Consider the following 14,204-nt stretch of genomic DNA (forward strand, 5'->3'; position numbering starts at 1 on the left):
CTAAGTAAATCAAAAAGAGAAAGACAAATCACACAACATCACTTATATGTGGAATCTACAATATGACACAAATGAACTTATTTACAAAACAGAAATAGATACACAGATGAGAAAACTGAGACTTGGCTGCTAAGTCGCTTCAGTTGTGTCCGACTCTGTGTGACCCCATAGACAGCAGCCCACCAGGCTCCCCCATCCCTGGGATTCTCCAGGCAAGAGTACTAGAGTGGGTTGCCATTTCCTTCTCCAATACATGAAAGTGAAAAGTGAAAGTGAAGTCGCTCAGTCGTGTCCGACTCTAAGTGATCTTGAACTGCAGCCTACCAGGCTCCTCTGCCCATGGGATTTTCCAGGCAAGAGTACTGGAGTGGGGTGCCACTGCCTTCTCCGTGAGACTTGGCAGGGTCAAGTAATTTGTCCAAAAGTATTCTGAGAGCAGGTCGCAGAGCTGGGACTGCAGTCCAGGGTTCTGTTCAGTTCAGTCGCTCAGTTGTGTCCGACTCTTTGCAACCCCATGAACTGCAGCACGCCAGGCCTCCTTGTCCATCACCAACCCCTGGAGTTCACTCAGACTCACGTCCATCGAATCAGTGATGCCATCCAGCCATCTCATCCTCTGTCGTCCCCTTCTCCTCCTGCCCCCAATCCCTCCCAGCATCAGAGTCTTTTCCAATGAGTCCACGCTTCGCATAAGGTGGCCAAAGGACTGGAGTTTCAGCTTCAGCATCATTCCCTCCAAAGAAATCCCAGGGCTGATCTTCAGAATGGACTGGTGGGATCTCCTTGCAGTCCAAGGGACTCTCAAGAGTCTTCTCCAACACCACAGTTCAAAAGCATCAATTCTTCGGCACTCAGCTTTCTTCACAGTCCAACTCTCACATCGATACATGACTACCGGAAAAACCAGCTTCTAAGCACCTTCTCTTACTCACTCTGAATATAAAAACACAACACTTGCACATTTTATGTTATTGTGAAATATACTGATTTGAAATCATGTAGTATAAAATATTAGCTGAATCTCTCATGTACAAAATTTTAAACAATGCACATGATCTCAAAAAGAAAAACCTGTCCAGTATCTCATGTTGAAGTGGCCTCGTTGAGGGACTTGTAAACTGTGTTTATGCTATTGCCACAAGGTGGCGTCACTCCAACGGGGGAAAAAAGATCGGCTATCCTTTGTCAGCACTATGGGAAACAGCCTTGAATTATGCTAGGCCTCTGGGAGAAACCCTCAGACACAATGTAATCCTCACAAATTGAACTAACTGGAGGTCTGGTTCAAGCTCTCTGTGTTAACTTCAAATGAAAAATTTCAGCTCTGTGCATTATTTTCACTGTCACTTTGAATTCTCACATTAATTTCAAAGTTCACCTTTCAAAAAGACTGAATTTGGGGAGAAAGGACTGGAAAATAAGGTAACTCAGCAGTTTTTGCTTCTGCCATCATATCTTAGCCAGACTTTGTGGAATGTGGACATTAAAAAACTGTGGTGTCTTCTTTGAGAGAATGAAGCGAACTGTTTCAAGGTAGAGAGTAGTCAATAGAACTACTTTTTGTTGTTGTTATGAAATTCACATTGCTTATTTTATTAATATCCTATCTCACTATAAAACTATTAAGCCATATTCTTTGCTTGTGGCCCCATGGACTGTAGCCCACCAGGCTCCTCGGCCCATGGAATTTCCCAGGCAAGAATACTAGAGTGGGTTGCCATTTCCTACTCCATGGGATTTTCCCAACCCAGGCATCAAACTTGTATCTCTTGTGTCTCATGCACTGGCAGGTGGATTCTTTACCACTAGTGCTATAAAATGTTCCTTAAGCATTTTATTAAACATTAAAGAGAATTCAAATTAATTTTGCTTAATAAAATTTTTGTTTACTATAAATCATTTATATTTTAACACATTTTTTAGGATATTGGAAAATACTGTGGAGGTTTGGGTATTACTACAGGAAACCACCATACTCCCAGTGAATATTTTCCTGCTTGAAAAGTTTATGACTACGATGGCAACAGTTTTACTTCCTAGAACATAAGATTAACCAGAGAGACTCTTCCAAAGTAGAGTTTCATACAGAAATAAAATCCAGACAGTTTTTCTATTGCTAAAGTGATCATAAGAACATTGGAGTCGTAATTCACTGAACTAATCATCGTTTTACTCTAAGTTCAAGGCACAAGTGAATTCCTCATAAGAAAACAAGTTATCTCACATCATTTTAAAACTGTCAGTTTATTCACGGGTCAGTCATTAATATATGTACCAATATACTAGAAATATAGACCTAATAAAACTGGAGGTTATGGTAAGTCATTAATTAAGACTGGTGGCTTTGGCAAACTGTCTCAATCAATTTTACAGACTCATGTCAAAAGTGTTCTACAGTAGTTGGAAGGGTTTCTTTAGCAAGATAGCTCACAAAATTAAAAAAAAATTACCAACCAAAAAACTACTTATAAATATAAAAATATGTATATTTAAGTTGCTTCACTGAAGGCCCACAACCTGCCTTGTCGACACCATTTCACACACTAAATGGAAAGTGAATACCCACTAAAGAGAAAAAATGAAAAGTGGGTGCTAGTTGTTCTCCCCCCTGACCTCCAGTAGGTGTGACAAGGGAGAGAGATGATAGGATGGTACTAAAGATGCAGCCCAGTTACTGAGAGATGAGAGAGCATTGGGAGGTTAGGTCTGTGCCAACCTTGACTGAGCACTTACCGTGAGCTGCATACTGGGTCCAGGGACCAACACAGGAAACCCAGCAGAATAGTTCTGAGCACAAACGCTGGGGCCAGACTGCTTGGCCTGTTATCCTGCCTCTACCACTTGTTTGCTGTGAGACCTTGGACAAGTTACTTAACCTCTCTGGGCCTCAGTTTCCTCATCTGTAAAACAGGGAGGTTGTTATCAGGATTAAATGAGTTGATATGTGTAAAAAACACTTAGTATTTGGTACAATCTATTTACTTATTTTTTAAAAAGCTTTTTCTCTGTCTTCTCCAATTCCCTTAAAGCCTGCAATGGAGTCCAGTTCATGACTCTACAAGTGTGAAGTTAGCTTTTAAAACCACAAGTGACCTTTAGTCAACCTCACTACCTCCTGGATTATATTCAAACTCCTTGGTGACGTATAGGGACCTTATACAACAACCCTTCTCTCTCCTCCAGTTTTTGAACTTTATCTCTGGTCAGCCTCTATATTCCAGATACACAGAACGATTTGCTCTTCCCCAAATCTGGAAAGTTTCATGCTTCCAAACTTTGCTTATGCTGGTCCTTCTCCATGAAATCCCATTTTCTCTTTATCCAGCTGGTGAACTCTCTAAGGCCTACCAGAAGGCCTTTCTTTCTTTCTTTTTTTTTTTTCTTTACTGTAGAAAGCCTTTCTGGACCCTTCTTTGCCTGGACTTCCTCCCCCAACATTACCTCCCGCTAACATGAATTACTCACTATTATATGCATCCTCCCTCTAAAACTTAGATGTCATTACCTTAGATGTCACTCTAGAGATTTCTAGAGGTCATCTGTTTCCCCAAATAAATATTTGTCGTACGACTATTGTTGATAATTTCTTACTATACGGTATTGCCTTTCAATGCAGTCCTACTTTCCATCTTTGACTCTTCTCATCCTGGGTTTTGATCTTCCAGAGAAACCTAGGTTTTCAATCTGTATCTGGGATCATCTGAACTGGCCCAAGGACCCGCTGTTGGAGCCAGCCCATACAACCCCTTCTTGATAAGTGGGCAGGTTGCTGGGTTTGTGTTGGATTCCAGAGCTATCCCTCCTAGTCTGGGCATTCATGTGCAGCGTACAAACCTTCGGATCCTATAACCATTCCTCATTTGAAGAAGGCTATCTGCCTACTACAGACTTTATTTCCCTGGAAATAAAGGGAAAAGGCACAAAGTACTATATTTTGGATCTAAATATTATACTTAAAAAATACATTTGGGACTTTCCTGGTGGTCATTGACTTAGAATCTGTGCTCCCAATGCAGGGGCCTAGGGTTGATCCCTGGTCAGGGAACTAGATCCCACATGCCTCAACTAAAGATGGAAGATCCAAGTGCCTCAACAAGACCCCGCACAGCCAGATAAATGAATAAATACTAAAAAGAAATATATTTAATACCAAACATAAGAGCTGTCCCAGATACCTGTATGTGTATTAGTCACTACCTCTAATTCCTTCTCTCTGTCTTAGGCAAATGTTGTAGAAATTTTTCCTTTTCCACACTCAGTGTTGAGGTTAGTGATTAAAAAAGCACCTTTCCTTTCATAGCAGGCTTCCCTTTCAAATCACTGCTGCTGCTGCTGCTGCTAAGTCGCTTCAATCGTGTCTGACTCTGTGCAACCCCATAGACACAGCCCACCAGGCTCTGCCATCCCTGGGTTTCTCCAGGCAAGAACACTGAAGTGGGTTGCCATTTCCTTCTCCAATGCATGAAAGTGAAAAGTGAAAGTGAAGTCACTCAGTCACGTCCGACTCTGTGCGACCCCATGGACTGCAGCCTACGAGGCTCCTCCAATCCATGGGATTTTCCAGTCAAGAGTACTGGAGTGGGGTGCCATTGCCTTCAAATCACTAACCAGCCTTTAATGTTGTGTTACATTGTATGGCGGATTGTGTTTTGGGATCAATGTCAACATTTTTTTTCAAGATTTAAAGATTTTTCTTTAAAGATTTTTGCAGGGGGAAATTGCTAATCATGAATAACTGGCTGAGAATAGAATCGAAGTTCTTAAGAGAGATTTCTGTTCCATATTCTTTATTTCTCTGGCTTTCATGAAACATGATACTGGCACAGTGGGGTCATAAGAATGTAAAGTACACTCAGGATAAGTAGGGCCTTTTTAAAAAAATCATTGTGAGGCTAATCAGCTATCTCCAGTCAGCAGAAACCCTGAGTAGTCAAAATAACTATTAGAAGATATGTTTCCTAGACATGGAGATAGAAACTAATGAAGTACATTGGGTGATTAATGTGTTTTGAACCTACAAATGAAAACGATTTCTTTGGAAGGTAAATAAAAGAGAGATTGACATATTTTGATCTCACTTTCTATTATTTGGAATGAGGTATAGGACCACAGACATCATTATGAGCAGCAAGGAAAGAAGAGAGAAATTTAAAGTGTTAACGTGAAAACATGAGGATGCCCATCATATATTTTTAGTGAAGGGAGTTTGTGAATCAACCTATGTGTCCTGTTCACAGAAAACTGGTCAATATACTATCCTAGTATTTGCAAATGATACAACTGACAAGTGCTTAATTTCTAAAATATACAAACAGCTCATACAACTCAACAATAACAAACAAAACTCAAACAACCCAATCAAAAAATGGGCAGAAGACCTGAACAGACATTTCTCCAAAGAAGACATACAGAGGACCAACAGGCACATGAAAAGATGCTCATCATTGCTAATTATTAGAGAAATGCAAATCAAAACTACAGTGAGATATCACCTCACACCAGTCAGAATGGCCATCATCAAAAAGTCTGCAAATAAAAAATGCTGTGGAGGGTATGGAGATGAGGGAACACTCCCACCCGGTTGGTGGGAATGTAAGTTAGTATAGTCACTGTGGAGAAAAGAATGGATGTTCCTCAAAAAACTAAAAATAGAGTTGTCATATGATGTAGCAATCCCACTCCTGGGTATACATCCAGAGAAAACTCTTAATTCAAAAAGATACATGCCCTCCTAACTCCATAGCAGCACTATTTACAATAGTCAAGACATGGAAACAACTCAAATGCCCACTGATATATGAATGGATGAAGATGAGGTATAGAATGGCATAGAATTCAGCCATAAAACATTAAAATAATGCCACTTACAGCCACATGGATAGAACTAAAGATTATCATACTAACTGAAGTCATAAAGAGAAAGACAAATACCATATGATATTGCTTATATGTGGAATCTTAATAAGACCCTATGAACTTATCTACAAAACAGAACCAGACTCACAGACACAGAGAAGAGACGTGGTTGCCAGAGGAAAGAGGAATGGGGAAGGGATGGATTGCGAGTTTGGGACTAGCAGATGCAAACTATTATATATAGGGTGGATAAAAAACAAGCTCCTACTGTATAGCACAGGGAATTATATTCAATACCCTCTGATAAACCTTAATGGAAAAGAACATAGAAAAGAATGTGTGTGTGTATATATACATATGTACATATAAACAACGCATGTAACTGAAGCACTTTGCTGTACAGCAGACGTTAACACAACACTGTAAATCAACTATACTTTAATAAAAAATAAAGGAAAAACACTATCCTACACAAATGTATTTGAGGCTGGTCCTCCATGTTGCCAGTTCTGAATGACTTTTTGTCTTAGGGTACATTCAATATGAATTTTATCAGATAAACTGTGTTTAAGTTAAACACATTGTGTGCTTTCAAAACTTTCTATAGTCATCATCATCCCTGGAGCAGTAAAAGGACATAACCCATTGGGTCAATCTACCTCTTTTCATCCTATTTCCTAGCCTGCCCTCAAATTCTCTTTAAGCTGTAAAACAGCTTTGTTATGGATAAATATTGCTGTTAGAATTAGTTTGCTTTTAAATCTTATTTAACACCTTTTTCTGCACTTATGCTCTAGAAATAAAGGTTCAGTTCAGTTGCTCAGCTGTGTCTGACTCTTTGCCACCCCATGGACTGCAGCACACCAGGCCTCTCTATCCATCACCAACTCCCGGCCCATTCTTGTTGTCCCAAATGGCAAATTTTTTCTGGCTGAGTAATATTCCAAATATTCCATTGTGCCTGTATGTATTGTTGTTTAGTCACTGAGTTGTGTCCAATTCTTTTGTGACTCTATGGACTGGAGCCTGCCAGGCTCTTCTGTCCCTGGAATTTCCCACTCAAGAATACTGGAATGGGTTGCTATGCCCTCCTCCAGGGGATTGTCCTGACCCAGGGATCCAACCCCTGTCTCCTGGGTTGGCAGGTGGACTCTTTACTACTGAGCCACCTGGGAAGCCTGTGTGTGTGTGTGTGTGTGTGTGTGTACGCATGCATATGGACATTCAGCCATATTTTGGCTATTGTAGACAATGTTGCAATAAATATGAGGTTGCACATATTTTTTTTGAATTAGTGTTTCTGTATTCTTCAGATAAATACTCAGAAGTATAAATGCTGGATCAAATGGTAGTTGTATCCTTAATTTTTTTAAGAATCTCCATACTCTTTTCCACAGAGGCTGCACCCATTTACATTCCCACCAATGGTGCACAAGGGATTTCTTTTCTGCACCTGCTCTTCAGCGCTTCTCATTTCTTGACTTTGGATAACGGCCGTTGTGCCCAGTGTGTCATCTCTTGTGGTTCTGACTTCATCTCCCTGTTGGAGAGTGGTGCCGAGCGTCTTCTCATGTGCCTGTTGGCCGTCTGTGTGTCTTCTTTGGAAAAATGCTTATGCATCTCCTCTGTGCATTCTTCAATTGTCTTTTTTTGAAAATTGTTTAGTTGTGTGAAGTGAGTTCTTTGTGTATTTTGGATGTTACCCTACTATCATATATAATTTGCAAATATCTTCTCCAGTTTGGTAGGTTGTCTTCTCGCTTTGTTGCCAGGCAATAACTTTCTAGTTTAATGTAGTCCCATTTCTTTATTTTTGCTTTTGTTTCCCTTGCCTGAGGAGACAGATCCAAAAAGATGCTGTGAAGAGCAACGTCAAAGAGCATACTACTTATGTTTTCCTGTCTGAGTTTTATGGTTCCAGGCCTTACTCTCACGTCTTGAATCCAGTTTTAGTTAATGTTTATGTATGGTGTAAGATAGTGGTATGACTTCTGTTTTTGAAAAGTTTTATTGGGTCACAGTCAAGCATTAATATATTCATTCACTTATCTGTGCTTGTTTCATGCTATAATGGCAAAGCTAAATGGTGGCAAGATCAATGTATGGTGCACAAGCCTAAACTATTTGGTGACTAGCCCTTTATAGAGAAAGCTTGTGAATTTTTAATAGTTCACTATTCTTAAGGAGCTTTCCTATATACATCTTTTGAACAATATACAGGATCAAGAAATCAGTGAGGATTTTGTCTCCAAAACTGCCCTTTTTCTGATTTCAAAATTAGTGTAAACTCTCCCTAAAAATTCCAGAATACTAAAAAGGAATAAAGAAGAAAATAATGATCAGCTATAATCCTGCTATTTAGAGAATAGCTATGGCTGTTCTTCAAATTTTTTCTGTATGTACATGTGTAGTGGTGAATTTTTTCAAAATATGAATTATTAGATATGCTGCTTTGTTATTTGATTTTTCATTTGATATATTTGGACAGTTTTTCATGCCAACAAACATGCATTCATATCATTTTAATGGCGGCATAGTATTTGACTTTATGATTTCACTATAATTTACTTAGCTGATGAATTTTTATTTGCAGAAAGGAGAAAAAATAAATTGCTTACTGCTAAAATAAGTTATGACAAAAAGAACACTATTCAAAATTTTAAAGCTTTCTTAATTACAGTAAAATTGTAGGTTGATTTGCACCTTAATCTAATATTGGGCTCATCTAAATGCAGACAAACCTCAAGAAATTACAGTATTTCACCCCGTATTCTAGAATCTGTGGGGGCTCTCTGAGCATTTTCCAGTGACCCATGTTCAAGGGAGCATTTTATATTTGAGACCAGCGTGCTCGACATATCGCTGGTTACCCGCCTGGATGTTTTACTTCCCTTGTTATGTTAAAAGGGAGGCAAGCATGCTATTTGATAACATGGCATAATTAGATTGTTATACCAAGTAATAGCCACATCTACAGTAGCGTTTTGGCCTGGAATACAAAACAGTACATATTGTGGAACCGGAGAAGGCTAGCGATCATTAAATACAAACTCTTCATTTTATAAATGAGAACATGGAGCTCAGGGAGCTGACTCTGAGAACAGCGCTCTTTTCCCAGTGAAATGTTATTTTTTACTTTACATTAATTTTTACTGGCGTATAGCTGCTTTACAATGTTGTGTTAGTTTCTACTGTATGGCAAAATGAGTCAATTGTACATGTAGATACATCCTCTCCCTTTTTGACTTCCTTCCCAGTCAGATCACCACAGTGCATTAAGTAGTTTCCTGTGCTATTGTGAAATTTTAGCGATAGCCCTTTCTCCTTTTGAATGAACTCTTACTGGAGCACCAGTCTACAATGTGGACGAAGGAGATGTGTTGCCGTTGAAGCAGGATGGAGGGCAGCAGTGGTTCCCTGACCTTGTCTTACCCCAGATGGGGGCCTCCCTGGGTTCAAGACCATCAGCACTGTGTCTTGATAGCTGTCTGGGTCTTGAACCCTAAGTTGGGTTCATTTCACCTATTTCCTTTGTGTTCGAGACTTCCCCACCCTTTGCTATGTTAAAAAGAGATTTCTATCCGAAAGGCATTTGGCTGGGCGTTATTTTCTCCTTTTGTTCATCAACCATATCTCTAGCTAGGAGGGGAGGACTAATATTTGGGATTAAATGCACAAAAGCATTTGTTTCATGCAGACTTAGTCTTAAAGGTCAGAAAAAAGACACTTTGATATTGTTCCAACTTCAAAGCAGTGTTCTGGTGATGAATATTATGTTATTAATGGTCAAATATATTCAATGAAACATTCATTTTTGCTATTCAGTGGCACTTTGCCACAGGAGTGATCACAAAATTTACTATAATTTTGGGGACATTTTTATTCCAACGTTTTATGAAAGGTGAACCATTCTATTCCCTACTCCAGTGGCATAAATAAGAATTATTGAAACCCATCTAGAGTATCACTTTATTGATGTTTCTCACCTGCATATCCTGTAATATACTGTGTTTATCTTGGAATGACAATACCTTGCAGCACAAAAAGAAAATGGAAAATCAGATCTTCTCTAAGAGAAAATTAAGATCATTATGTAAACAGCAGCCGGGTCTCATCCAGAATATGTCACATAAATATCACACCATCAAACAAGAAATGTAAATTATTGTACATATGCGGTAATTGAAAATTGTATTATACATTAGTGGAGTCACCCATTTATCTAATCACAATCAGTTCCCATAAAATCTCATTTAGGAAAGTTGAGTGCAGCTCAGGGGAGGTGGTTACAGGGAATTTCAATCATGGAAATCTAAGTCTGGGTTGAGATCTCATCAAGCTCTGCAAATCAGTTTTTCTCACTCCTCAAGCGTACTTTTCAAATCTCTGGAATGGTTTATATCTGAACTGACCATCTCAGTCTCTCAACTGGGCAGAAGACAAGAGATCAGCTAGCATTCATGAACTTGTTTCTAAATCCTCATTCAAAGACAATGTTTGCGGCACCATTTAAATGTTTTCTGGAACTTCTCACCCTTCTCTGATTTATCTATGGGCCACATTTCTCTATGATCACTTATATTCATTCATTTGTTCAAAATTTTTTTTTTTTAGTCAAGTAATATGTACCTACCTAGCACCTTCTTGGAGAAGGCAATGGCACCCCACTCCAGTACTCTTGCCTGGAAAATCCTATGGACGGAGGAGCCTGGAAGGCTACAGTCCATGGGGTCGCTGAGGGTCGGACACGACTGAGTGACTTCACTTTCACTTTTCACTTTCATGCATTGGAGAAGGAAATGGCAGCCCACTCCAGTGTTCTTGCCTGGAGAATCCCAGGGACGGGGGAGCCTGGTGGGCTGCCGTCTATGGGGTCGCAGAGTCGGACATGACTGAAGTGACTTAGCAGCAGCAGCAGCACCTTCTATGCCTAGGCTTTGTATTTTCAGTTGAAGATGCAAAAGGGCTGACGCATTCTCCCTGCCTTCAAGGTGCTGCCAGTTTAGTTAATGAAAGTGAAGTTGCTCAGTCATATCTGACTCTTTGCAACCCCATGGACCGTAGCCCTCCAGGCTCCTCTGTCCATTGAGATTCTCCAGGCAAGAATACTGGAGTGGGTTGCCATTTCCTTCTCCAGGGGATCTTCCTGATCCAGGGCTTGAACCCAGGTCTCCTGCACTGCAGGAAGATTCTTCACCTTCTGAGCCACCAGGGAAGCCCAGTTTAGTTAATATAAGTCATCAAATAATTGCATTAATGTATGTATAATTTGCACCAGCTCCCTGGTGGCTTAGACGGTAAAGCGTTTGCCTGCAGTGCAGGAGACCTGGGTTCGATCCCTGGGTTGGGAAGATCCCCTGGAGAAGGAAATGGCAACCCACGACAGTACTCTTGCCTGGAAAATTCCATAGACTGAGGAGCCTGGTAGGCTACAGTCCATGGGATCACAAAGAGTCAGATACAACTGAGCGACTTCACTTTCAATTTATGTATAATTTCAAGCTGTGATGGACGTGGAAAAGGAAAGATAGAGGGGGCTATGAGAATGTAGAACAGATTTGGTTTTATGGGGAGCATTTACACAGGAAGGGGTACAGGCGGGAAAGGAATTGGTTCAAAGCAACCTTTACCACATGTAAAGGTTTGGAAGGGAGAAGAAACTTGGAGCATTAAAAAATACTGAATCAAGGTGGGTGTAGCTGGAGCCCAGTGACCAAGACTGCCAGATGAGGCTGGAAGCTGATGATGTGGGAAGAAGCATACAAGGCCAGACAGGCCAGAATTAAGGATTTGGGGTTGTACTCCAAATGCAATTTGAAACCACTGAAAAAGGTTTACAACATGGAGGGTACAGAGATGAGATCATCAGAACCTGACTGGCCTTTAAAACATCTCTCAAGATACAGAGGAAGAGCAGAGTGGGGAGGCCTGTTTGGGGGTGATTGTGATACAGGGAAAGTAGTGGTTAACTCATGAAAGGACTGACATTAAAAGAAACAGAAGTGGGTGGATTTGAGAGTTAAAGTCAACAGGACTAGGCATGGACTTGGGGTTGGGGCTAGTGAGGGGGAGGAAGGCATCAGGGATGCCACCCATGTGTGTGGCGTAAGAACTTGGATATATCACATTGCCAATCCCCAAGACAGTAACGAGAGAGAGGACCAGATGCCTTACAGGGCCATCGCATTTGCTGCCTTCTCTGTACTAACTGCCATAAACAAATGATAAGTTGTGGACCAGAGCTCTTCCCCATAATGATGACAAATGAAAGGGTGGAAGTTTCTTCTCAGCAGTCTCTGCGAGAACACTGTGAATTCCCTTCTGAATTTATCAATATAAAATGTGTTAATGGATATTAATATTAGGTCATGGTAGTATGAATTCAATCGCGTTTGAATCTATCACAACTGCCAGGAGAACTTTGCTTTCATCCTCTTAGATTTTCAGTGGATAAAACACCCAGGCGTTTAGAAATTTCTTCTATGCAATGTCTTAATTATGCATTCTGATGAGAGAGGTAGTAGTTTTGAATCATCGTGAACAATAATAATAATACATTTTAATTTATGGACAATCCATGCCTGAAGGCCTCTTGGCATTTAAACAGAAGACAACTAAGAGAGTAACTTATATTCAAACAAGGCAATATGCCCAACTAAATAAATGTCAGAGTTGGTCTGTAAATAAATGACAATACCCAGAATTGGGCTTCCCAGGTGGCTAAGTGGTAAAGAATCTGCCTGCCATGCAGGTGATACAAGTTTAATCCCTGGAGGGGGAATATCGCACAGAGAAGGGAATGGCAACCCACTCCAGTATGCTTATCTGTGAAATCCCATGGACAGAGGAGTCTGGTGGGCTACAGTCTGTGGGATTGCAGAGTCAGACGTGATTTAGTGACTAACCAACAACAACAATATTACCCAGAACTCAACATACATAGCACTTAAAGAAGTGCTATATATGAAACTGGCAGAGATTTAAAAGAAAAATTAAAATTATTCTTATCTGGAAGTATCCTGAAGTCATCAGGTTAAGTAATAGGACACAGCCTGGACCCGTGGTTACTTTATATATATGGTGGTGTGTGTAGCCAACACCTATCAGAATGAAGGCTGCCTACCCTTCTGCCAGTGTCACCAGGAGAAGCGTCGCTGTAGCAACTCCCAGTTTCGCTTGCAGCCAAGATACATGCCTCAGAACTAGACTCCACCAATCAGATGCACCGGTGGGAGACTGATTTGCCTGAGCTATTTGAGAAACACCTGTGTGCAGCATTTCCAATTTTGCAGGTGGGGTGGGTGGCACAAATACCTATCTTTCAGGTACAGCAAAGGCAAAGAGGGATTTACCCAAGTGGTGTCAAGGGTAATGTCCTGGTACAGAAGAAGCTGTGGGGGCAGAAAGGCAGTGTCTTCTGCTGGTCAGGAAGGCAGCAGTAGCGATGGCAACTTCTCATCTGGCCAGGTGCCCTGGGTGATTTAGGCCTTGCTCTGGGGAACTTAGCCTCATGTTGGCCCTCTAGCCCTTTCCCCAGCTCTTTTAAGTATCCATTGTCCCTCCCCACCCCTGTCTGATGAACGTGTGTATTAAATTTACCCAGCTTCAATAACTGGGTACCTTTTGCTATATTTGCTTTCTCTTTCTCTCTCTCTCTCTGTGTTTGTCATTTCATCCTCATTTTTTGCTATACCACTTGAAAGTCATTCACTTGAAAGTCATTAACCCAACATTTTACTCCTAAATACCTCAGTTCATTAAAGAGTACATCTCACAAGTATAATCTTCTACAAAGTCACAATACTGTTATCAAACATAAGAAAATTTATATTAACTTCATAATACTACCTAGAACACGACTACATTAAATTCCTTCAGTCTGAAAATGGCTTTTATAAACTTTTTTTTTTCCCCCTAAAACAGGATCCAGTCTAAATTCAATGTTGTAACTGGTGGTTATCTCTCTTTAGTTTCTCTTATTCTGGAATAATTTAAATTCTTTCTCAAGGGGACTTCCCTTGTAGTCCAGTGGCTAAGACTCTGTGCTCCCAATGCAGGGTTCCATCCCTGGTCAGGGGACTGGCTCCCATCTGCCTCAGCTGGGAGTTCGCATGCCACAAATGAAGATCCTGCAGACTGTGGCAAGGATTAAGCATTCTGTGTGCCTCAAGTGGGACATGCTGCAGTGAAAGTAAATTAATTTTAAAAATTTATTCATGGCATTGACTTTTTGAGGGGTAAAACAGTTGTCTTAGAGGCTCTCCTACATTCTTGATTAGTTTAATAGCTTACTATTTGTGGTATTTAATTTATTCCTCTTTTTATCTTTCCAGTAAATCTGAAATTGG

The 14,204-nt window shown here is 40.4% G+C and overlaps 1 protein-coding gene across 2 annotated transcripts in view; it reads right to left on the reverse strand.

The window, feature by feature from the left end:
• The window catches only part of BNIP2 (BCL2 interacting protein 2), a 223,338-nt gene that overhangs the window by 75,084 nt on the left and 134,050 nt on the right, over positions 1–14,204 (reverse strand). The window contains exon 1 of one of the 2 annotated variants that reach the window (XM_044925068.2): positions 2,734–2,870. The exons of the other annotated variant lie outside the window; for it this stretch is intronic. Within the exon in view, the coding sequence (XP_044781003.2) occupies positions 2,734–2,745 (12 nt within the window). The 5' untranslated portion in view covers positions 2,746–2,870. Of the gene's footprint in view, positions 1–2,733; positions 2,871–14,204 lie in introns of those variants that run through there. 2 annotated transcript variants of the gene reach the window in all.

This window comes from Bubalus bubalis, chromosome 11, assembly GCF_019923935.1.
Source record: "Bubalus bubalis isolate 160015118507 breed Murrah chromosome 11, NDDB_SH_1, whole genome shotgun sequence".
In the NCBI taxonomy this organism is placed as follows: domain Eukaryota; kingdom Metazoa; phylum Chordata; class Mammalia; order Artiodactyla; family Bovidae; genus Bubalus; species Bubalus bubalis.